Source organism: Salvelinus fontinalis, chromosome 23 (assembly GCF_029448725.1).
Source record: "Salvelinus fontinalis isolate EN_2023a chromosome 23, ASM2944872v1, whole genome shotgun sequence".
Taxonomy (NCBI): Eukaryota; Metazoa; Chordata; class Actinopteri; order Salmoniformes; family Salmonidae; genus Salvelinus; species Salvelinus fontinalis.
Genome location: NC_074687.1, coordinates 5877369 through 5902396, shown reverse-complemented (window position 1 = coordinate 5902396; position 25028 = coordinate 5877369). Strand labels below are relative to the sequence as shown.

Here is a 25028-nt window from a genome sequence, read left to right as displayed (position 1 = left end):
AGTGTTCTCTAGTGTACTCTAGTCTGTAGTGTATTCTAGTCTGTAGTGTACTCTAGTTTGTAGTGTACTCTATTGTACTCTAGTCTCTAGTGTGCTCTAGTCTGTAGTGTGATCTAGTCTGTAGTGTGCTCTAGTCTGTAGTGTTCTATAGTGTACTCTAGTCTCTAGTGTGCTCTAGTCTGTAGTGTGCTCTAGTCTGTAGTGTACTCTAGTCTGTAGTGTACTCTAGTCTCTAGTGTACTCTAGTCTGTAGTGTACTCTAGTCTGTAGTGTGCTCTAATCTGTAGTGTGCTCTAATCTGTAGTGTGCTCTAGTCTGTAGTGTGCTCTAGTCTGTAGTGTGCTCTAGTCTGTAGTGTGCTCTAGTCTGTAGTGTGCTCTAGTCTGTAGTCTGTACTGTACTCTAGTCTGTAGTGTGCTCTAATCTGTAGTGTACTCTAGTCTGAAGTGTGCTCTAATCTGTAGTGTACTCTAGTCTGAAGTGTGCTCTAGTCTGTAGTGTGCTCTAGTCTGTAGTGTACTCTAGTCTGTAGTGTATTCTAGTCTGTAGTGTGCTCTAGTCTGTAGTGTGCTCTAGTCTGTAGTGTGCTCTAGTCTGTAGTGTGCTCTAGTCTGTAGTGTGCTCTAGTCTGTAGTGTGCTCTAGTCTGTAGTGTGCTCTAGTCTGTAGTCTGTACTGTACTCTAGTCTGTAGTGTGCTCTAATCTGTAGTGTACTCTAGTATGAAGTGTGCTCTAGTCTGTAGTGTATTCTAGTCTGTAGTGTGCTCTAGTCTGTAGTCTGTACTGTACTCTAGTCTGTAGTGTTCTCTAGTGTACTCTAGTCTGTAGTGTATTCTAGTCTGTAGTGTACTCTAGTCTGTAGTGTACTCTAGTGTACTCTAGTCTCTAGTGTGCTCTAGTCTGTAGTGTGATCTAGTCTGTAGTGTGCTCTAGTCTGTAGTGTTCTATAGTGTACTCTAGTCTCTAGTGTGCTCTAGTCTGTAGTGTGCTCTAGTCTGTAGTGTACTCTAGTCTGTAGTGTACTCTAGTCTCTAGTGTACTCTAGTCTGTAGTGTACTCTAGTCTGTAGTGTGCTCTAATCTGTAGTGTGCTCTAGTCTGTAGTGTGCTCTAGTCTCTAGTGTACTCTAGTCTGTAGTGTGCTCTAGTCTGTAGTGTACTCTAGTCTGTAGTGTACTCTAGTCTCTAGTGTACTCTAGTCTGTAGTGTACTCTAATCTGTAGTTTGCTCTAGTCTGTAGTGTACTCTATTCTGTAGTGTATTCTAGTCTGTAGTGTACTCTAGTCTGTAGTGTACTCTAGTCTGTAGTGTGCTCTAGTCTCTAGTGTACTATAGTCTGTAGTGTACTCTAGTCTGTAGTGTACTCTAGTCTGTAGTGTACTCTAGTCTGTAGTGTGCTCTAGTCTGTAGTGTACTCTAGTCTGTAGTGTACTCTAGTCTGTAGTGTGCTCTAGTCTGTAGTGTGCTCTAGTCTGTAGTGTACTCTAGTCTGTAGTGTGCTCTAGCCTTTAGTGTGCTCTAGTCTGTAGTGTACTCTAGTCTCTAGTGTACTCTAGTCTGTAGTGTGCTCTAGTCTGTAGTGTGCTCTAGTCTGTAGTGTGCTCTAGTCTGTAGTGTGCTCTAGTCTGTAGTGTACTCTAGTCTGTAGTGTGCTCTAGTCTGTAGTGTGCTCTAGTCTGTAGTGTGCTCTAGTCTGTAGTGTACTCTAGTCTGTAGTGTATTCTAGTCTGTAGTGTGATCTAGTCTGTAGTGTGCTCTAGTCTGTAGTGTGCTCTAGTCTGTAGTGTGCTCTAGTCTGTAGTGTGCTCTAGTCTGTAGTGTGCTCTAGTCTGTAGTGTGCTCTAGTCTGTAGTCTGTACTGTACTCTAGTCTGTAGTGTGCTCTAATCTGAAGTGTACTCTAGTCTGAAGTGTGCTCTAGTCTGTAGTGTATTCTAGTCTGTAGTGTGCTCTAGTCTGTAGTCTGTACTGTACTCTAGTCTGTAGTGTTCTCTAGTGTACTCTAGTCTGTAGTGTATTCTAGTCTGTAGTGTACTCTAGTCTGTAGTGTACTCTAGTGTACTCTAGTTTCTAGTGTGCTCTAGTCTGTAGTGTGATCTAGTCTGTAGTGTGCTCTAGTCTGTAGTGTTCTATAGTGTACTCTAGTATCCAGTGTGCTCTAGTCTGTAGTGTGCTCTAGTCTGTAGTGTACTCTAGTCTGTAGTGTACTCTAGTCTCTAGTGTACTCTAGTCTGTAGTGTACTCTAGTCTGTAGTGTGCTCTAATCTGTAGTGTGCTCTAATCTGTAGTGTGCTCTAGTCTGTAGTGTGCTCTAGTCTGTAGTGTACTCTAGTCTCTAGTGTGCTCTAGCCTCTAGTGTGCTCTAATCTGTAGTGTGCTCTAGTCTGTAGTGTGCTCTAGTCTCTAGTGTACTCTAGTCTGTAGTGTGCTCTAGTCTGTAGTGTACTCTAGTCTGTAGTGTACTCTAATCTCTAGTGTACTCTAGTCTGTAGTGTACTCTAATCTGTAGTTTGCTCTAGTCTGTAGTGTACTCTATTCTGTAGTGTATTCTAGTCTGTAGTGTACTCTAGTCTGTAGTGTACTCTAGTCTGTAGTGTACTCTAGTCTGTAGTGTGCTCTAGTCTCTAGTGTACTATAGTCTGTAGTGTACTCTATTCTGTAGTGTACTCTAGTCTGTAGTGTACTCTAGTCTGTAGTGTGCTCTAGTCTGTAGTGTACTCTAGTCTGTAGTGTACTCTAGTCTGTAGTGTGCTCTAGTCTGTAGTGTGCTCTAGTCTGTAATGTACTCTAGTTTCTAGTGTGCTCTAGTCTGTAGTGTGCTCTGATCTGTAGTGTACTCTAGTCTGAAGTGTGCTCTAATCTGTAGTGTACTCTAGTCTGAAGTGTGCTCTAGTCTGTAGTGTGCTCTAGTCTGTAGTGTGCTCTAGTCTGTAGTGTGCTCTAGTCTGTAGTGTGCTCTAGTCTGTAGTGTGCTCTAGTCTGTAGTGTGCTCTAGTCTGTAGTCTGTACTGTACTCTAGTCTGTAGTGTGCTCTAATCTGAAGTGTACTCTAGTCTGAAGTGTGCTCTAGTCTGTAATGTATTCTAGTCTGTAGTGTGCTCTAGTCTGTAGTCTGTACTGTACTCTAGTCTGTAGTGTTCTCTAGTGTACTCTAGTCTGTAGTGTATTCTAGTCTGTAGTGTACTCTAGTCTGTAGTGTACTCTAGTGTACTCTAGTCTCTAGTGTGCTCTAGTCTGTAGTGTGATCTAGTCTGTAGTGTGCTCTAGTCTGTAGTGTTCTATAGTGTACTCTAGTATCTAGTGTGCTCTAGTCTGTAGTGTGCTCTAGTCTGTAGTGTACTCTAGTCTCTAGTGTGCTCTAGCCTCTAGTGTGCTCTAATCTGTAGTGTGCTCTAGTCTGTAGTGTGCTCTAGTCTCTAGTGTACTCTAGTCTGTAGTGTGCTCTAGTCTGTAGTGTACTCTAGTCTGCAGTGTACTCTAGTCTCTAGTGTACTCTAGTCTTTAGTGTACTCTAATCTGTAGTTTGCTCTAGTCTCTAGTGTACTCTATTCTGTAGTGTATTCTAGTCTGTAGTGTACTCTAGTCTGTAGTGTACTGTAGTCTGTCGTGTGCTCTAGTCTCTAGTGTACTATAGTCTGTAGTGTACTATAGTCTGTAGTGTACTCTAGTCTGTAGTGTACTCTAGTCTGTAGTGTACTCTAGTCTGTAGTGTGCTCTAGTCTGTAGTGTACTCTAGTCTGTAATGTACTCTAGTCTGTAGTGTGCTCTAGTTTGTAGTGTGCTCTAGTCTGTAATGTACTCTAGTTTCTAGTGTACTCTAGTCTGTAGTGTACTCTAGTCTGTAGTGTACTCTAGTCTGTAGTGTACTCTAGTCTGTAGTGTGCTCTAGTCTGTAGTGTACTCTAGTCTGTAGTGTGCTCTAGTCTGTAGTGTACTCTAGTCTGTAGTGCACTCTAGTCTGTACTGTGCTCTAGTCTGTACTGTGCTCTAGTCTGTAGTGTGCTCTAGTCTGTAGTGTGCTCTAGTCTGTAGTGTGCTCTAGTCTGTAGTGTACTCTAGTCTCTAGTGTACTCTAGTCTGTAGTGTGCTCTAGTCTGTAGTGTGCTCTAGTCTGTAGTGTGCTCTAGTCTGTAGTGTGCTCTAGTCTGTAGTGTGCTCTAGTGTGCTCTAGTCTGTAGTGTACTATAGTCTCTAGTGTGCTCTAGTCTGTAGTGTACTCTAGTCTGTAGTGTACTCTAGTCTGTAGTGTGCTCTAGTGTGCTCTAGTCTGTAGTGTACTCTAGTCTGTAGTGTACTCTAGTCTGTAGTGTGCTCTAGTCTGTAATGTGATCTAGTCTGTAGTGTACTCTAGTCTCTAGTGGTTAGAGTGTTGGACTAGTACCCGGAAGGTTGCAAGTTCAAATCCCCGAGCTGACAAGGTACAAATCTGTCGTTCTGCCCCTGAACAAGGCAGTTAACCCACTGTTCCTAGGCTGTCATTGAAAAATAAGAATTTGTTCTTAACTGACTTGCCTAGTTAAATAAATAAAAAAATAAAATAAAAAAAGGTATAAAAATATATATATACTGTATGTAACTAGTATTGAAATATGATGTAACTACATTGAAATATGTAAGAAAGTGAAAAGCTGTGAAAATCTCAATGCTATCCAATTTGTAAGTCGCTCTGGATAAGAGCGAGGAGAGGAGAGGAGAGGAGAGGAGAGGAGAGGAGAGGAGAGGAGAGGAGAGGAGAGGAGAGAAAAGTGTTGGCCTTGAGTTTCTGGCCGTGACTGGACTGTGTTCCTCTGTTGTATCACTTGTCCCCGGCCCCACTCTTATGCAGCTGCACAGCTTATGAAGTGCCTCAACGCTGGCACTTCATAAGGGAAAGTTGGAATAACCGGAGAGATTACAGATAAGACACAGTGAAGAGGGCAAGGGGCCATGTAACAGAAAGAGAGAGTGAAGATACAGGGATAGAGACTATGAGAGAGACATACACACCCCACAGAGCCCCAGGACAGCAACACAATTAGACCCAACCAAATCATGAGAAAACAAAAATATAATTACTTGACACATTGGAAAGAATTAACAAAAAACAGAGCAAACTAGAATGCTATTTGGCCCTAAACAGAGAGTACACAGTGGCAGAATACCTGACCACTGTGACTGACCCAAACTTAAGAAAAGCGTTGACTATGTACAGACTCAGTGAGCATAGCCTTGCTATTGAGAAAGGCTGCCGTAGGCAGACCTAGCTCTCAAGAGAAGACATGCTATGTGCACACTGCCCACAAAATGAGGTGGAAACTGAGCTGCACTTCCTAACCTCCTGCCCAATGTATGACCATATTAGAGACACATAATTCCCTCAGATTACACAGATCCACAAAGAATTTGAAAACAACCCCGATTTTGATAAACTCCCATATCTACCGGGTGAAATACCACAGTGTGCCATCACAGCAGCAATATGTGTGACCTGTTGCCACAAGAAAAGGTCAACCAGTGAAGAACAAACACCATTGTAAATGCAACCCATATTTATGCTTATTTATTTTCCCTTTTGTACTTTAACTATTTGTACATCGTTACAACACTGTATATATATATATATATATATATATATATATATATATATATATATATATATATATATATATATATATATATATATATATATATATATATATATATATATATATATATATATATATAATATAACATTTGTAATGTCTTTATTCTTTTGGAACTTCTGTGAGTGTAATGTTTACTGTTCATTTTTATAGTTTATTTAACTTTTGTATATTATCTACCTCACTTGCTTTGGCAATGTTAACACATGTTTCCCATGCCATTAAAGCCCCTTGAATTGAATTGAAAATGGACAGACACTGACTGGATTGAGTGAAGTAAATAGGTGAAGTAGGTAGCTCTTCATCTTATCATTGTTGCGTCACGTCCAATGACCATAGCCTACAGTATCATGGAGATCTCGCTGTCTCCACCCCTTCCCTCTCTCTCTTTCCCCCATCTCTCTCTTTCTTTCCCTCTCCTAACAGAAAACGGACAACATGCCACTGTCCTTCTTCCCTCCTCGTCACGGTAAGCCAACAGACAGACATACAGTGGGGCAAAAAAGTATTTAGTCAGCCACCAATTGTGCAAGTTCTCCCACTTAAAAAGATGAGAGAGGCCTGTAATTTTCATCATAGGTACACTTCAACTATGACAGACAAAATGAGAAAAGAATATCCAGAAAATCACATTGTAGGATTATTAATGAATTTATTTTCAAATTATGGTGGAAAATAAGTATTTGGTCAATAACAAAAGTTTATCTCAATACTTTGTTATATACCCTTTGTTGGCAATGACAGAGGTCAAACATTTTCTGTAAGTCTTCACAAGGTTTTCACACACTGTTGTGGTATTTTGGCCCATTCCTCCATGCAGATCTCCTCTAGAGCAGTGATGTTTTGGGGCTGTTGCTGGGCAACACAGACTTTCAACTCCCTCCAAAGATTTTCTATGGGGTTGAGATCTGGAGACTGGCTAGGCCACTCCAGGACCTTGAAATGCTTCTTACGAAGCCACTCTTTCATTGCCCGGGCGGTGTATTTGGGATCATTGTCATGCTGAAAGACCCAGCCACGTTTCATCTTCAATGCCCTTGCTGATGGAAGGAGGTTTCCACTCAAAATCTCACGATACATGGCCCCATTCATTCTTTCCTTTACACGGATGAATCGTCCAGGTCCCTTTGCAGAAAAACAGCCCCAAAGCATGATGTTTTCACCCCCATGCTTCACAGTAGGTATGGTGTTCTTTGGATGCAACTCAGCATTCTTTGTCCTCCAAACACGACGAGTTGAGTTTTTACCAAAAAGTTCTATTTTGGTTTCATCTGACCATATGACATTCTCCCAATCTTCTTCTGGATCATCCAAATGCTCTCTAGCAAAATTCAGACAGGCATGGACATGTACTGGCTTAAGCAGGGGGACACGTCTGGCACTGCAGGATTTGAGTCCCTGGCGGCGTAGTGTGTTACTGATGGTAGGCTTTGTTACTTTGGTCCCAGCTCTCTGCAGGTCATTCACTAGGTCCCCCCGTGTGGTTCTGGGATTTTTGCTCACCGTTCTTGTGATCATTTTGACCCCACGGGGTGAGATCTTGCGTGGAGCCCCAGATCGAGGAAGATTATCAGTGGTCTTGTATGTCTTCCATTTCCTAATAATTGCTCCCACAGTTGATTTCTTCAAACCAAGCTGCTTACCTATTGCAGATTCAGTCTTCCCAGCCTGGTGCAGGTCTACAATTTTGTTTCTGGTGTCCTTTGACAGCTCTTTGGTCTTAGCCATAGTGGAGTTTGGAGTGTGACTGTTTGAGGTTGTGGACAGGTGTCTTTTATACTGATAACAAGTTCAAACAGGTGCCATTAATACAGGTAACGAGTGGAGGACAGAGGAGCCTCTTAAAGAAGAAGTTACAGGTCTGTGAGAGCCAGAAATCTTGCTTGTTTGTAGGTGACCAAATACTTATTTTCCACCATAATTTGCAAATAAATTCATTAAAAATCCTACAATGGGATTTTCTGGATTTTTTTTCTTCTCATTTTGTCTGTCATAGTTGAAGTGTACCTATGATGAAAATTACAGGCCTATCTCATCTTTTTAAGTGGGAGAACTTGCACAATTGGTGGCTGACTAAATACTTTTTTGCCCCACTGTACACACAGACACTTACACACGCATGCACATACTGTACACATGCGCTCCTGGTTTGGTCAAACCCTGGTTTTACACTGCGGCAAAGACTTAACAGGACATGATGATTTATCACCATCCCTTCCAAAACGTGTTCCACCACTCCTCACTGAACCCTGTTCTGAGGAACCAGCACTGGAAGAATTTAAACAGAACGTCTGAATTATGACTCTGTAGACAGGACCTCATCATCATTAATTCAATGTTATAGTCTCCTAATCTTCCTTCTGATAACCACAGGGTTTATTACAGGTGACCAGAGAAGATGACAGCCACTGTGTACATGTCTACTGTACACACATGTCGCCCGATGATGGTTATGACGATGTGATCAGCAAGATACATGCTTGTTAGGGCTGTCAATACTTTTTTTATAATCTTTGTGAAATAGGCTTACTGTACTTAACTCAGGCCATATAACCTGTGCTGTAATATACTGTGCTCATACATACTGCACTGTAATACACTGAACCCATATAACCTGCACTGTATCACACTGAGCCCATACATACTGCACTGTAATACACTGAACCCATATAACCTGCACTGTAATACACTGAATCCATACAACCTGCACTGTATTACACTGAACCCATACAACCTGCACTGTATTACACTGAGCCCATACAACCTGCACTGTATTACACTGAGCCCATACAACCTGCACTGTATTACACTGAACCCATACATACTGCACTGTATTACACTGAGCCCATACAACCTGTACTGTATTACACTGAGCCCATACATACTGCACTGTATTACACTGAACCCATACAACCTGCACTGTATAACACTGAGCCAATACAACCTGCACTGTATTACACTGAACCCATACATACTGCACTGTATTACACTGAACCCATACATACTGCACTGTATTACACTGAACCCATACATACTGCACTGTATTACACTGAGCCAATACAACCTGCACTGTATTACACTGAGCCCGTACATACTGCACTGTATTACACTGAGCCCATACAACCTGCACTGTATTACACTGAGCCCATACATACTGCACTGCATTACACTGAGCCCATACAACCTGCACTGTATAACACTGAGCCCATACAACCTGCACTGTAATACACTGAACCCATACATACTGCCACATAATACACTGAGCCCATACATACTGCACTGTAATACACTGAGCCCATACATACTGCACTGTATTATACTGAACCCATACAACCTGCACTGTATTACACTGAACCCATACAACCTGCACTGTATTACACTGAACCCATACAACCTGCACTGTAATACACTGAGCCCATACATACTGCACTGTAATACACTGAACCCATACATACTGCACTGTATTACACTGAACCCATACAACCTGCACTGTAATACACTGAGCCCATACATACTGCACTGTAATATACTGAGCTCATACATACGGCACTGTATTACACTGAACCCATACAACCTGCACTGTATTATACTGAACCCATACAACCTGCACTGTATTACACTGAACCCATACAACCTGCACTGTAATACACTGAACCCATACATACTGCACTGTAATAACCTGAACCCATAAAACTTGCACTGTAATACACTGAACCCATACAACCTGCACTGCAATACACTGAGTGCATACATACTGCACTGTAATACACTGAGCCCATACATACTGCACTGTAATACACTTAGCCCATACATACTGCACTGTAATACACTGAGCCCATACATACTGCACTGTAATACACTGAACCCATGCATACTTCGCTGTAATACACTGAGCCCATACATACTGCACTGTAATATACTGAGCCCATACATACTACACTGTAACACACTGAGCCCATACATACTGCACTGTAATACACTGAGCCCATGCATACTGCACTGTATAATACACTGAATTCATTCATACTGCACTGTAATACACTGAATTCATTCATACTGCACTGTAATACAATGAACATAGCCAATACATTGGGAATGTAATTGCTACTCACAGCAGCCACACAGGGAAACTCCAGCCTGGCAAATGATAGCTGTTGATGATAGCTGTTGATGTTTGTCGCCTCCTTCTGTTTAGCTGTCCGTAACAGGAGCCAGGGCAGAACCCTCTTCAGGACCCCTATGGCTCCAAGGACCACCTTCGGTAATGAGCCATGCAACTATGTCCTATGATCTTTCCTTCTTGACCTTATTCCATATTGACCTTATTCTTCTTGACCTTATTCCTTCTTAACCTTGTAGTCTTTTTCAATCTTACACTTTTCATTTCTCTTTCTTTTCCTCGGGAAAGCATTGACACCATTTCACAGTGTATATCCTGTAGTAGGACATCACGTTTCACTCCACAGATTTTGTGTTGTTCTTAAAGTGTGTTATGTTCCTCAGCCCCAACCTCGACCAATAGACAGCGCTTCCTGTCCACTCCAAGACCCACAATGCCTCTGGTGCAGAACGAGCCAACCGGTAAACAAACAGACACTTTACTCCCTAACGAGGCAGGACGGCTTAACTGTCAGTCAGCTTGGCTGCAGCCAGTGAAAGGCTGGGTGGGTGGGTGCTATTTCAGAGGGATCTTCTTTTATGATTGCCTACATGAGTACGATTGGCATGCACTAAGTACAGAAGTAGAGAGCCCCTCATCCGGATCTCAGGAGAAGATGACTGAAAGTTCTAATACTGCCTCAGACAATTGGTCCCCATGGAGGCGAAGGTAGGTTGCCACGGCAGCATGGCCTAGCCTAGTGGTTGGTTGGTCCAGGTGAGAACGACTCTTGAACTTTTGAGCATATTGCATAAGCGCTGCTTGTTCACTCAATATGTTTCTCATCAGTCACGTCCCACAAACAAGTCAATCGTCTTTCTCACTCTTCCTCAATCTTTGTCTCATTTCGATGCTGTCTGTCCAAACATCCATCATCATCTTGTACCATATGTAACCCACATTCATTCATCTGTTGATTTCAATACTTTTAAAACGTTCTACACAACACTGTTCATTTAGAATCATTATTTTAACCCATGGTGCTTTGCTTTCAGCCAGCGTTGAAGGTGTTCAGTCCAGTTTGCATGATAAAGTAGAATATTACAGTCTAGAAGGTGTTCAGTCCAGTCTGCATGATAAAGTAGAATATTACAGTCTAGAAGGTGTTCAGTCCAGTCTGCATGATAAAGTAGAATATTACAGTCTAGAAGGTGTTCAGTCCAGTTTGCATGATAAAGTAGAATATTACAGTCTAGAAGGTGTTCAGTCTGCATGATAAAGTAGAATATTACAGTCTAGAAGGTGTTCAGTCCAGTTTGCATGATAAAGTAGAATATTACAGTCTAGAAGGTGTTCAGTCCAGTCTGCATGATAAAGTAGAATATTACAGTCTAGAAGGTGTTCAGTCCAGTCTGCATGATAAAGTAGAATATTACAGTCTAGAAGGTGTTCAGTCCAGTTTGCATGATAAAGTAGAATATTACAGTCTAGAAGGTGTTCAGTCTGCATGATAAAGTAGAATATTACAGTCTAGAAGGTGTTCAGTCCAGTCTGCATGATAAAGTAGCATATTACAGTCTAGAAGGTGTTCAGTCCAGTCTGCATGATAAAGTAGAATATTACAGTCTAGAAGGTGTTCAGTCCAGTCTGCATGATAAAGTAGAATATTACAGTCTAGAAGGTGTTCAGTCCAGTCTGCATGATAAAGTAGCATATTACAGTCTAGAAGGTGTTCAGTCCAGTCTGCATGATAAAGTAGAATATTACAGTCTAGAAGGTGTTCAGTCCAGTCTGCATGATAAAGTAGAATATTACAGTCTAGAAGGTGTTCAGTCCAGTTTGCATGATAAAGTAGAATATTACAGTCTAGAAGGTGTTCAGTCCAGTTTGCATGATAAAGTAGAATATTACAGTCTAGAAGGTGTTCAGTCTGCATGATAAAGTAGAATATTACAGTCTAGAAGGTGTTCAGTCCAGTCTGCATGATAAAGTAGCATATTACAGTCTAGAAGGTGTTCAGTCCAGTCTGCATGATAAAGTAGAATATTACAGTCTAGAAGGTGTTCAGTCCAGTCTGCATGATAAAGTAGCATATTACAGTCTAGAAGGTGTTCAGTCCAGTCTGCATGATAAAGTAGAATATTACAGTCTAGAAGGTGTTCAGTCCAGTCTGCAAGGTAAAATAGAATATTACAGTCTAGAAGGTGTTCAGTCCAGTCTGCAAGGTAAAGTAGAAAGTTACAGTCTAGAAGGTGTTCAGTCCAGTCTGCAAGGTAAAGTAGAATATTACAGTCTAGAAGGTGTTCAGTCTGCATGATAAAGTAGAATATTACAGTCTAGAAGGTGTTCAGTCCAGTCTGCATGATAAAGTAGAATATTACAGTCTAGAAGGTGTTCAGTCCAGTCTGCAAGGTAAAGTAGAATATTACAGTGTAGAAGGTGTTCAGTCTGCATGATAAAGTAGAATATTACAGTCTAGAAGGTGTTCAGTCCAGTCTGCATGATAAAGTAGAATATTACAGTCTAGAAGGTGTTCAGTCCAGTCTGCAAGGTAAAGTAGAAAGTTACAGTCTAGAAGGTGTTCAGTCCAGTCTGCAAGGTAAAGTAGAATATTACAGTCTAGAAGGTGTTCAGTCCAGTCTGCAAGGTAAAGTAGAATATTACAGTCTAGAAGGTGTTCAGTCCAGTCTGCATGATAATGTGTCATGCTACTAAATGAGTCCACTTTCTTCCCAACAGAAGCAGAGCCTCACAGATCTATCATAAAATGTCCTTGTTTCTCATAGTGTGCTCTTTTTATTTGTATTTTTTAAATATGTTTTTAATTTAACTTTTAATTTAACTAGGCAAGTCACCTAAGAACAAATTCTTATTTACAATGACGGCCTACCGGCCAAGCCCTAACCCGGACGACGCTGGGCCAACTGTGCGCCGCCCTGTGGGACTCCCAATCACGGCCGGTTGTTAAACAGTCTGGAATGATACATACAGTACTCTGACTGTATGTCCCTTCTATCCTTTCTTTATTCACATCATTCTATCGTTTCTGTTATCCCTCTTGAACAAGTGTTAGCAAAACATCCGAAAAAGAAAACTATACTCTCAACATTATCCCTGAAGTACTTTTGTATATATTTTAGACAGCAGTTCTGAAAATAGCACTCATGAGCCAAAAGCTGTCCCAGAAAATGGCCTACTACGTCACACATGTGCAGATATGTGCACCACGTCATTGCTCTCTCTATTGCAGTGTTCATATGCTAGTCGGAACTAGGGAACTCTGACATTTCTCACTTGCTGATTTGTTGAACATGGTACCTGTATAACTACAACCAGTTAGCATGTCGAAAATTTCAGAGTTTCCTCGTTTCGACTAGCACTTGAAATCGGCATCTCTCTCTCTTTCTCTCTCTCTCTCTCTCTCTCTGCTGTATCTACTGAGCTGTTGGGCCCGCCCTGCAACCTCATTTGATAATGCTGGGCAGGCCTCTTACTGGGCAGGCCTCTTAGTTTTTCTAAGCCATTTAAATATAAATTTTTTCCAGTGTCAAAAGACCTGTCCTTGGTGTGCTGTCTGTTCTATAAAACATATTTCTATGGCCTCAATGTTCTACTCTCATCTCTCACCCACTCCAGGACGAGCAGACCAGATCAGATCTGCCTCCTCTCCCTCCGTGGACATCACCCGTGCCGCCCCCACCCTCCCCAGTGCCGCCCCCACCCTCCCCCGTGCTTCCCCCACCGTCCCCCGTGCCTCCCCAACCATCCCCCGTGCTTCCCCCACCGTCCCCCGTGCCTCCCCAACCATCCCCCGTGCTTCCCCCACCGTCCCCCTTGCCTCCCCCACTCTCCCCCATGCCTCCCCCCAGCTCCTGCCCTCCCCCACCCTTCCCCTGGCCTCTCCCACGGCCCCTGCTCCTAATCCCCATCGTAAGGAAGAGAGACACAGGGGACCGGCCCAGGGCAGGCCCCAACAGCCCAGACCCCAACAGGCCAGACCCCAACAAGCCAGACCCCAGCCTGAGCCTCAGGCCGAGCCCCAACAGGCCAGACCCCAACAGGCCAGACCCCAGCCTGAGCCTCAGGTCCAGCCCCAACAGGCCAGACCCCAACAGGTCAGACCCCAACAGGCAAGACCCCAGCCCGAGACGCAGGCCCAGCCTCAGGCAAAGCCCCAACAGGCCAGACCCCAACAGGTCAGACCCCAACAGGCCAGACCCCAGCCCGAGACGCAGGCCCAGCCTCAGGCACAGCCCCAACAGGCCAGACCCCAACAGGCCAGACCCCAACAGACCAGACCCCAACAGGCCAGACCCCAACAGGCCAGACCCCAACAGGTCCAGCCTCAGGCCCAGCCTCAGGCCCAACCTCAGGTCCAGCCCCAACAGGCCAGACCCCAGCCAGAGCCTCAGGCCCAGCCCCAACAGCCTGCTAAGGTCACCCAGAACCTACAGACACCCACGGGTAAAGACCCTGCTCTCTCCACTCACCTAGGCCGTAACAGAGAAATAGAAACATTTATAATGGATCATTGAGTCCAAACGTCTAATCTGATAAAAAATAAAGTTCTCTCTCACACAGCTCCCAGCCAATATCAGGTGGGACAACCTCTGCCAAGACCCGCCCTCGCCACTGAGAGGGCCAATAGTAACACCCGGGGTAACGATGACACCATTTTGTCCTATCACCATCTCTGTTGTCATCCAACCTCATGAACCCAAAACTCTCATTGGTCATGTCTGCTCTCCATCAGTCAATTATTGGATGACCTCATAGCTTACCCATAATACTATTTTCAGCAGTCCGCACACTGTTACTATTGGTTGAAGCTGTCTGTGTTGCACTCTGAACCCTTTCTCCCTCCTACCATCCCATTACAACAAACTGTACACCTAAACTCCTGCATCTCTCCATCACCCTTGCCCATCCATCTCATCCTTACTCCACCACACTCACCCCATTCCTGATCATTCCAAGCACTGGATAGTTTGGTCTCACTGGCATTAAATCATCCATCTTTCATGGAAAAGAAAAGAAGGGCAGTTCAACCAAAGTTTTGTTTCGTATCTCCATCCATTATTTTCACTTCACTCTTCCTTTCCTTGTCTGCATCTTTCATTCATCCATTTATCCACTCACTCATTCATTTATTTTTCCATCCAGGGCTCCTACCATCTCACCTGAATGACCTTTGAACCTTGTCTCCATGGGATCGGACCCCTTCTCTCTCTCTAACCTCTCTTACTGCCAATCTCTCTGTTCATATAGGTACCAGCTTCCTGAGACCGTTGACCCCCACCGAGCCTCGCTCTCCTATAGGCTCTGCCATTACCACGGCAGCCAGGAACACGACGTTGCCTCGTGGTCACGTAGCTCTCTACTCCACCCCTAACGGCATCAGACCTCTCTCTCTACCCAGGAACAAAAACACCACCTCCCTCCTCACCTCCGTCACACGTGAGGGTAACGGAGCAATGTTTTCCTCTTCCTCCTCCTTATCTTCCCCCCTCTGTCCTCACCACTAGCTCAGGTCTCACCTTCTCTCTCTCTCTCTCTCTCTCTCTCTCTCTCTCTCTCTCTCTCTCTCTCAATTCAATTCAATACAATTCAATTCAAGGGGCTTTATTGGCATGGGAAACATGTGTTAACATTGCCAAAGCAAATGAGGTAGACAATACACAATCTCTCTCTCTCTCTCTCTCTCTCTCTCTCTCTCTCTCTCTCTCTCTCTCTCTCTCTCGCTAACTCTCTCTCCTCTCACAAATCGATATGGGTGTCATGTGGTCTTGGTCCACAGTGTGGGTCAGAGAATGTGTAGGCTTAAATCATTTCTGCCAATGTTTTTGGAGAGAGAGAGAGAGAGCTACGTCTGTGGAACACAGGCCAACTGGCTTCAAATCATTCCAAACACCAGACTGATCTGACCATTTCCTTTTAAGAGACAGTGTTTTCAGATGAGATTATGTTATCCACTTTTAGTCCTGTTGTTGTTGTCCTCTCGTGTGTTCCTAGCATGTCTTAAGCATGTTTTCTGCATTTTTAGACATGCTTAATTTAATGAGCCCTCTTCTCCCTCCAACAGCCGACGGGGAGCACCACAAGGGTCTTGCTATTCCCAAACCTGCAGTTTGGTCCGGAAACCGACTGGGTAAAAAACAGAGATGATTGTTACCTCTCAGTTTGTCTCTCACCCACTAACCCATCTCCCCCGAGAGATGCCATTTTGTTTTATGTTCCCCGCAGCAAGCCCTCCATGCGCTTAAGCCTCAACAACTTGCCCCTGTCCTAAGATTGGCAAGCTTGTCTGTTTGTCCACATGACTGTCCATTCTTATTGAGCATCCTGTCCATTTGCGTGTTGTGCCTGTTATTGTTGATGTGGGTCTGAATCTGCTGGTGTGTTTTTCCACGTTTTGACTGTCAATATGACTGAGACTAAAGAAGAGTCCTCTCCTCTGGTCGTATCACTACAGTCTGATCCTAGACCTGTTGTTCATAAGTAGCCAGCAGCATACCACCCTGCATACCACTGCTGGCTTGCTTCTGAAGCTAAGCAGGGTTGGTCCTGGTCAGTCCCTGGATGGGAGACCAGATGCTGCTGGAAGTGGTGTTGGAGGGCCAGTAGGAGGCACTCTTTCCTCTGGTCTAAAAAATATCCCAATGCCCCAGGGCAGTGATTGGGGACACTGCCCTGTGTAGGGTGCCGTCTTTCGGATGGGACGTTAAATGGGTGTCCTGACTCTCTGAGGTCATTAAAGATCCCATGGCACTTATCGTAAGAGTAGGGGTGTTAACCCCGGTGTCCTGGCTAAATTCCCAATCTGGCCCTCAAACCATCATGGTCACCTAATAATCCCCAGTTTACAATTGGCTCATTCATCCCCCTCCTCTCCCCTGTAACTATTCCCCAGGTCGTTGCTGCAAATGAGAACGTGTTCTCAGTCAACTTACCTGGTGAAATAACGGTAAAATAAAAAATAAAAAAATAAAAAAATAAAGGTCATAAAAGACTGCATCTTACAGTAACTTGATATCTGGGAGCATGGTTAGAATTTTCACACAAATCTCCCATTGACGTCAATGCATGATTTGCTCGAAAATGTGTTACATCTCAAACCAAAAAATGACCACAGTCATGGATGTCCACACCTACATTCCACTATAACCAGTTGTTGGCTTCAGTTTCTGCTTCAGTCTCAGCCGGTGTGTGTGTTTCTGTGAAACTGGCAGAGTTTCAGAGGTCATCAAGGAGCCCTAGGGCTTGCAGGAAGCAGCTCTACAGAATTAAAAACACACTTTGTCGACAAAAACCAATCTGAAATACCAATGAAATATTATTAGATTTCAAATGTCCCCACAGCAATGTTATCCCAATATTTGCACTTTTTGGTTTCTAATGAACTGCAAAAGTAAATCATTGATGTAGTTGTGAATTATGTGTCTAAACGATCTGTCAGTGGTGTCTGTCTGTCTGTCTGTCAGTGGTGTCTGTCAGTGGTGTCTGTCTGTCTGTCTGTCTGTCTGTCTGTCTGTCTGTCTGTCTGTCTGTCTGTCTGTCTGTCTGTCTGTCAGTGGTGTCTGTCTGTCTTGGGCGTATCTGTCTGTCTGTCTGTCTGTCTGTCTGTCTGTCTGTCTGTCTGTCTGTCTTGGGCGTATCTGTCTCCTATTACTCTGTTCCCATCCACCTCCTGAAGCATGTGTTTCTCAGGGTGAATTCCACACTGGATGGAGTGCTCATGTCTGTGTTCGGTACCTCAATGTCTTGCACATTGCACATCTCATGTTTGATTTGATGTTGCTCAACTGTGAATGTGGTCTATATAGTTTTTATAGGCCTTACATTGTTTTGAGCCCTCTGCTTTGAGAGTGGATAGTGACCTTGAGTTTCTCCAGTATACAGTGCATTCGGAAAGTATTCAGACCCCTTGACTTTTTCCACATTTTGTTACGTTACAGCCTTATTCTAAAATTGTTCAATTGTATTTTTCCCTCATTAATCTACACACAATACCCCATAATGACAAAGCAAAAACTTGTTTTTAGACATTTTTGCAAATTTATAGAAGAAAAATAATACATTTACATAAGTATTCAGGCCCTTTACTCAGTACTTTGTTGAAGCACCTTTGTCAGTGATTACAGCCTTGAGTCTTCTTGGGTATGACGCTACAAGCTTGGTACACCTACATTTGGGGAGTATCTCCCATTCTTCTCTACAGATCCTCTTGGGGAGCGTTGCTGCACAGCTATTTTCAGGTCTCTCCAGAGATGTACCAACTGAGTTCAAGTCCGGGCTCTGGCTGGGCCACTCAAGGACATTCAGAGACTTGTCCCGAAGCCACTCCTGCGTTGTCTTGGCTGTGTGCTTAGGGTTGTTGTTCTGTTGGAAGGTAAACCTTCGCCCCAGTCTGAGGCCGTGAATGCTCTGAACCAGGTTTTCATCAAGGATCTCTCTGTACTTTGCTCTAATCATCTTTGCCTCGATCCTGACTAGACTCCCAGTCCCTGCCGCTGAAAAACATCCCCACAGCATGATGCTGCCACCACCATGCTTCATCGTAGAGATGGTGCCAGGTTTCCTCCAGATGTGACGCTTGGCATTCAGGCCAAAGACTTCAATCTTGGTTTCATCAGATCATAGAATCTAGTTTCTAATGGTTTGAGAGTCCTTTAGGTGCCTTTGGGCAGACTCCAAGCGGGCTGTCATGTGCCTTTTACAGAGTAATGGCTTCTGTCTGGCCACTCTACCATAAAGGTCTGATTGGTGGATTGCTGAATAGATGTTTGTTCTTCTGGAAGGTTCTCCTTTGTTTTGGTAGCCTTCCCCAGATCTGTGCCTCAACACAATCCTGTCTCGGAGCTCTACGGACAATTACCTCCACCTCATGGCTTGGTTTTTGCTCTGACATGCACTGTCAACTGTGGGGACCTCATATAGACAGGTGTGTGCCTTTTCAAATCATGTCCTATCAAATTTACCACAGGTGGACTACAATCAAATTGTAGACACTTCTCAAGGATGATCAAAGGAATCAGGATGTACCTGAGTTCAATTTCGAGTCTCATATCAACGTGTCTGAATACTTATGTAAATAAGGATATTTCATTTTCTTTATTTTTGAAATTTGCAAAAATGTATAAAACCTTTTTCCGCTTCGTCAATCTGGGGTATTGTGTGTAGATTGATGAGGGAAAAAAAGATTTCATCAATTTTAGAATAAGGTCGTAACATCACAAAATGTTGAAAAAGGGGAGAGGTCTGAATGCTTTTCGATTGCACTGTATGTTGCAACAAGCATAACAGTAATTTTGTAAATCAGTGTAAAATCTTTTCTCAGGGAATATTGTTCTGGGCAAACCTAAAGCACAGTGTTTGAACAGTGTTTTTGACTGTCTTGCCAGAGGATTCTGACAGAAACCAGCTCACACAACAATCTACTGCTGGTAAAGCTCACACTTCAAAACAGTGTGTGTGTGTGTGTGTGTGTGTGTGTGTGTGTGTGTGTGTGTGTGTGTTTTGTGTGTTTTGTGTGTTTTGTGTGTTTAAGTGCGTGGGAGCGTGTGTGTGTGTGTCACTGCTGTTGTAAAACAGTGCAGCGGTTAGGTGTTTGTCACCCAAAGAGACCAGTGAGTGTTTTGTGGGGTGTTGTGAATAATCTGGTTCTCCTATAGCCAGCTGCAGGGTTCAGGATGATAAACAGAGCTTCCTCATGACATCACACCTTACGTTCCCATAACGCTGATCCCCATCACCCAATGAGCAGTCAACAAAAGTTGTAGATTACATTTTTTGGGGAAAAAGCATTTAAGGAGCCACAAGGTTTTACACACAGCCACATTTTCTTTGGCTGAAAGCGACACACACTGTGGCTCTCCAAGACTTTCCCTTGCTTGGCTTCAAGTTCTACTTATCCTTGTTTGGTCTTCGTAGCCCCATTGAGGTTGGAGCTCAGTCTGATTTACCCCTGAAAGAGTGGCAGGCATGCAGGGTCAGATCCGACTGGGCCAGGGGGTCGAGGGGGGGGGGGGGGGGGGGTAATATTTATGAAGGGGTTTAGTGCTGATAAGGAGGGCTTAGGAACAGTAGATACCCTAGAGGAGAACACAACCACTAATCATTCTCTTGAGATAAGCGTGGGCCAAGTGGAAATGACATGATGTGACATAGGGTCCCCTGGGCTGCACACTGGGTGGTCAGAGCTATAGACATAGGCTACAGTGAATAGAAGGAACCAGTCTCCCAAGCATTCAAAGAACTGCCACAATCACGCTCAGATAGTGTCTACCACATCAAAGTCAACGGTATGGAGAGATGACGCATGTCCAGTAAGTGCATTTACTCAATGAGACCTGAACTAGGGTTGCCAACACTCTCAGTTTGGCCAGGAGTAAAGATATTCAGGGAGAATATCCTGACCTGGATTGCTTAATAGTAGATCTGAGTTCAGTCTGAGTGGCCTGTTCTGAGTTTGATACTCCAGAGTCTTCATCACAGAGCTTTGCCCCTACAATCAGTCCACAGCCTGCTAAAGCTCCAACAGACTTTAAAAGAACATAATTTAGCGGGAGTTTGAACTGGCGTCCGCCTTATTCCCTGGGTTGTGTTTAGTTTGATCCTATTCGTAGTTTTTGGAATAGGAACAATACAGGGATTGTGAAGAATTTTGGCTTGGCTGTAGCAGAGGATTAATTGAGACCAGGTTTCTTGCTTTTCATCTAAAATATATAAGAACATGCATAAAATGTTATGGTGTTTCAGGGGTCTATTCAATCAGCTCTGCTTTAGTTGACATTCACATAGCGGCTGTTTTGGCAGTGTCGGAGGTGGAACTGCGTTAGAGCTGTTAAATCCACAAACTGCTCCTGTGGCATTATACCTAAAGCGGACATTGGCATTGGCTGCATGGAGTCACATTAAGAGAAATCCCATGCAGACTTTTTTTTACAAGTTCGAACACTGGAATGTGAGATGTAATCAACAACTTGATTAGTCTGATAGAAATCGTCATTATTTAGTTTAATGATTTTCAAATTGAACGTAATTATTTCTACAGTAAATAGACTACACTTTCTTGTTCTGAACTTCTAACGCAAGTGGGAGGGTGTGGCTTTGTGGCAATAATCAAGAGCAGTTGCTCAGCTGCAGTTTCACCTTGAATGCAGTTCAACCTCCAACACCGCCAAAATATCAGCTACAGAGCCTTCAGAAAGTATGCAGACCATTTGACTTTATACACATTTTGTTACGTTACAGCCTTATTCTAAAATAGATTAAATAATTAAACCTATTCAGCAATCTACACACACTAACCAATAATGACAAAGCAAAAACAGTATTTTTGGACATTTGTGCAAAGTTATTTAAAAAATTAAGCAGAAATACCTTATTTACATAAGTATTCAGACACTTTGCTATGAGACTCGAAATTGAGCTCAGGTGCATCATGTTTCCATTGATCATCCTTGAGATGTTTCTACAACTTGATTGGATTCCACCTATGGTAAATTCAATTGATTGGACATGATTTGGAAAGGCACACACACACACACACCTAAGATATGGTCCCACAGTTGACAGTGAATGTCAGAGCAAAAACCAAACCATGAGGTTGAAGGAATTGTCCGTAGAGCTCCGAGACAGGATTGTGTCGAGGCACAGATCTGGGGAAGGGTATCAAAACATTTCTGCAGGATTGAAGGTCTCCAAGAACACAGTGGCCTCGATCAATCTTAAAAAGTCCTGCGTCCCCCTCTTCCTGACCAAGAACCCGATGGTCAGGCTGACAGAACTCCAGAGTTCATCTGTGGAGATGGGAGAACCTTCCAGAAGAACAAGCACCTCTGTAGCACTCCACCAATCTGGCCTTTATGGTAGAGTGGCCAGACTGGAGACACTCCTCAGTAAAAGGCACATGACAGCCCACTTGGAGTTTGCCAAAAGGCACCTAAAGACTCTCAGACCATCAAAAATAAGATTTTCTGGTCTGAGGAAACCAAGATTGAACTCTTTGGCTTGAATGCCAAGCGTCACTTCTAGAGGATACCTAGCACCATCCATACGGTGAAGCATGGTGGTGGCACCATCATGCTGTGGGGATGTTTTTCAGTGGTAGGGTCTGGGAGACTAATTAGGATCGAGTCAAAGATGAACTGAGCAAAATACAGAGAGATCCTTATGAAAACCTGCTCCAGAGCACTCAGGACCTCAGAAAGGGGTGAAGGTTCACTTTCCAACAGGACAACGACCCTAAGCACACAGCCAAGACAACGCAGGAGTGGCTTCGGGACAAGTCTCTGAATGTCCTTGAGTGGCCCAGCCAGAGCCCGGACCTGAACCCGATCAAAATTCTCTGGAGACCTGAAAATAGCTGTGCAGCGAACCTCCCCATCCAACCTGACAGAGCTTGAGAGGATCTGCAGAGAAGAATGGGAGAAACTTCCCAAATACAGGTGTGCCAAGCTTCCAGCGTCAGACCCAATAAGACTCCAGGCTGTAATCACTGCCAAAGGTGCTTCAACAATGTACTGAGTTAAGCGTCTGAATACTTATGTAAATGTGATATTTCATTTTTTTATATTAGCAAACATTTCTAAATTCCTGTTTTTGCTTTTTCATTATGGGGTATTGTGTGTAGATTAATGTGGGAAAACACTATTTAATACATTTTTGAATAAGGCTGTAACCTAACAAAATGTGGAAAAAGTCAAGGGGTCTGGAAACATTCCGAAGGCACTGTATGTGTCGGCTATCACCGGTAAATACTTGATCTTATTAAATCTATGCCTCGGTCTTGTTGTCAAATTCTTTGAATCCTCGTGTGGTTTTTAGGTTTCTTCTGATTGCTGCTCTTGTGTTTTTTATGTGACAGCTAGGTTTATAGTTGAAGGTTATTAAGAGTTGATGTGGTGTTACTCATAGCCTATGGCTGTGCAATGTAGTAGGAATTCTCAACATCCTTTTTTAACAAGTCCAATCTGTTGGGCCTGTTTGTATGGCAATGCTTTTTGTCCATCACGATCTCCTCTCCATTGGTTCAGTTAGCACTGTGGCTTCTCTCTTCTTCATCCCTCTTGAAAAGTTTTCCACTGATTTTTCAAAAGCCCAATATTCATCCTCAGTTATGAGTTAATAGGCCTCTCAACAGTGCACTCCAGCAGCCTCCAAATATGTAGTTCCTAACCCTGCTATGGCCTCTATTTCCCAGGCTCCCCTGCAGTCCTGCGTCCCTCTCTTCCTGTCAACAAGAGGCCCAACCTGGTGGGGAAAACAGGAGACAAGGGTGAGGGCAGAACTGACCGCTGTTTTGGCTGCTGAATACTTTGACTTCTGTTAAAGCAACACTTCACAAGTTTTTCACCGACATCTTCATTTTGTCGTCATTTTGATGGTTCTTCCTTCCCTCAGTAAAGTTATAAAGCGCCTTGCACTTCTCTGAAGAATACACACACAGCTTTAAACCACTTCTTTGAAGAATTCACACACAGCTTTAAACCACTTCTCTGAAGAATACACACACAGCTTTAAACCACTTCTTTGAAGAATACACACACAGCTTTAAACCACTTCTCTGAGGAATACACACAGCTTTAAACCACTTCTCTGAGGAATACATACACAGCTTTAAACCACTTCTCTGAGGAATACACACACAGCTTTAAACCACTTCTCTGAAGAATACACACACAGCTTTAAACCACTTCTCTGAGGAATACACACACAGCTTTAAACCACTTCTCTGAGGAATACACACACTGCTTTAAACCACTTCTCTGAAGAATACACACACAGCTTTAAACCACTTCTTTGAAGAATACACACACAGCTTTAAACCACTTCTCTGAGGAATACACACACAGCTTTAAACCACTTCTCTGAGGAATACACACACAGCTTTAAACCACTTCTCTGAAGAATACACACACAGCTTTAAACCACTTCTCTGAAGAATACACACACAGCTTTAAACCACTTCTCTGAAGAATACACACACAGCTTTAAACCACTACTCTGAAGAATACACACACAGCTTTAAACCACTACTCTGAAGAATACATACACAGCTTTAAACCACTTCTCTGAGGAATACACACACAGCTTTAAACCACTACTCTGAAGAATACACACACAGCTTTAAACCACTACTCTGAAGAATACACACACAGCTTTAAACCACTACTCTGAAGAATACACACACAGCTTTAAACGCAACAACTGTGTGTGAGTGCGCTCCTGTCAGTATACAGCTGAGAGATACACCTGGCTGGGTATCAGATGACCACAACTGTATCTGTAGCTAATATGACTGAGCTGTGTTTTCTCCCCCCTGTCCTCAGATAAGTCCATAGACCTGAAGCAGGGAGACAAGGCATCCATCTTGAAGTCCTTCCTTCCGGTTACGACTAAGCCCTCCAAACAAAAGACCACAACCATCGCCCCGGCCTTGAACGGTACGGTTCAGTGATTGTGTTTCTAAGAATATACACTATATAAATACAGTGCATTCGGGAAGTATTCAGTCCCGTTGATTTTTTCCTGATTTTTTTCCCCCCTCGTCAATCTACACACAATACCCCATAATGACAAAGCAGAAACAGGTTTTTAGAAATGTTAGGAAATTTACAATAACTTCAAACCGGAAACATTTACATAATTATTCAGACCCTTTACTCAGTACTTTGTTGAAGCCCCTTTGGCAGCGATCACAGCCTTGAGTCTTCTTGGGTACGACGCTAGAAGCTTGGCACACCTGTATTTGGGGAGTTTCTCCCATTCTTCTCTGCAGATCCTCTCAAGCTCTGTCAGGTTGGATGGGGAGCATCGCTGCACAGCTATTTTCAGGTCTCTCCGGAGATGTTCGATCGGGTTCAAGTCCGAGCTCTAGGTGAGCCACTCAAGGACATTCAGAGACTTGTCCCGAAGCCACTCCTGCGTTGTCTTGGCTGTGTGCTTAGGGTCGTTGTCCTGTTGGAAAGTGAACCATTGCCCCAGTCTGAGGTCCTGAGCAATCTGGAGCAGGTTTTCATCCAAGATATTTCTGTACTTTGCTCAGTTCATCTTTCCCTCAATCCTGACTAGTCTCCCAGTCTCTGCCGCTGAAAAACATCCCCACAGGACGATGGTGCCACCACCATGCTTCACAGTAGGGATGGTGCCAGGTTTCCTCCAGATATGACGCTTGGCATTCAAGCCAAAGAGTTCAATACTGGTTTCATCAGACCAGGGAATCTTGTTTCTCATGGTCTGAGAGTCTTTAGGTGCCTTTGGGCAAACTCAAATCGGGCTGTCATGTGCTTTTTACTAGGGAGGGGCT

At 43.6% G+C, this 25028-nt stretch overlaps 1 protein-coding gene across 3 annotated transcripts in view; it reads left to right on the top strand.

The window, feature by feature from the left end:
- LOC129820766 (target of Nesh-SH3-like) overlaps positions 1–25028 on the top strand; it is a 64571-nt gene that overhangs the window by 19661 nt on the left and 19882 nt on the right. The window contains exons 7-16 of one of the 3 annotated variants that reach the window (XM_055877716.1): positions 6046–6088; positions 9815–9880; positions 10123–10200; positions 13355–13397; positions 13482–14182; positions 14300–14377; positions 14987–15181; positions 15801–15866; positions 22923–22997; positions 24052–24165. In XM_055877716.1, the coding sequence (XP_055733691.1) occupies positions 6046–6088; positions 9815–9880; positions 10123–10200; positions 13355–13397; positions 13482–14182; positions 14300–14377; positions 14987–15181; positions 15801–15866; positions 22923–22997; positions 24052–24165 (1459 nt within the window). The remainder of the gene's footprint in view (positions 1–6045; positions 6089–9814; positions 9881–10122; positions 10201–13354; positions 13398–13481; positions 14183–14299; positions 14378–14986; positions 15182–15800; positions 15867–22922; positions 22998–24051; positions 24166–25028) is intronic. The other 2 variants (XM_055877715.1, XM_055877714.1) reach the window with 2 other exon arrangements.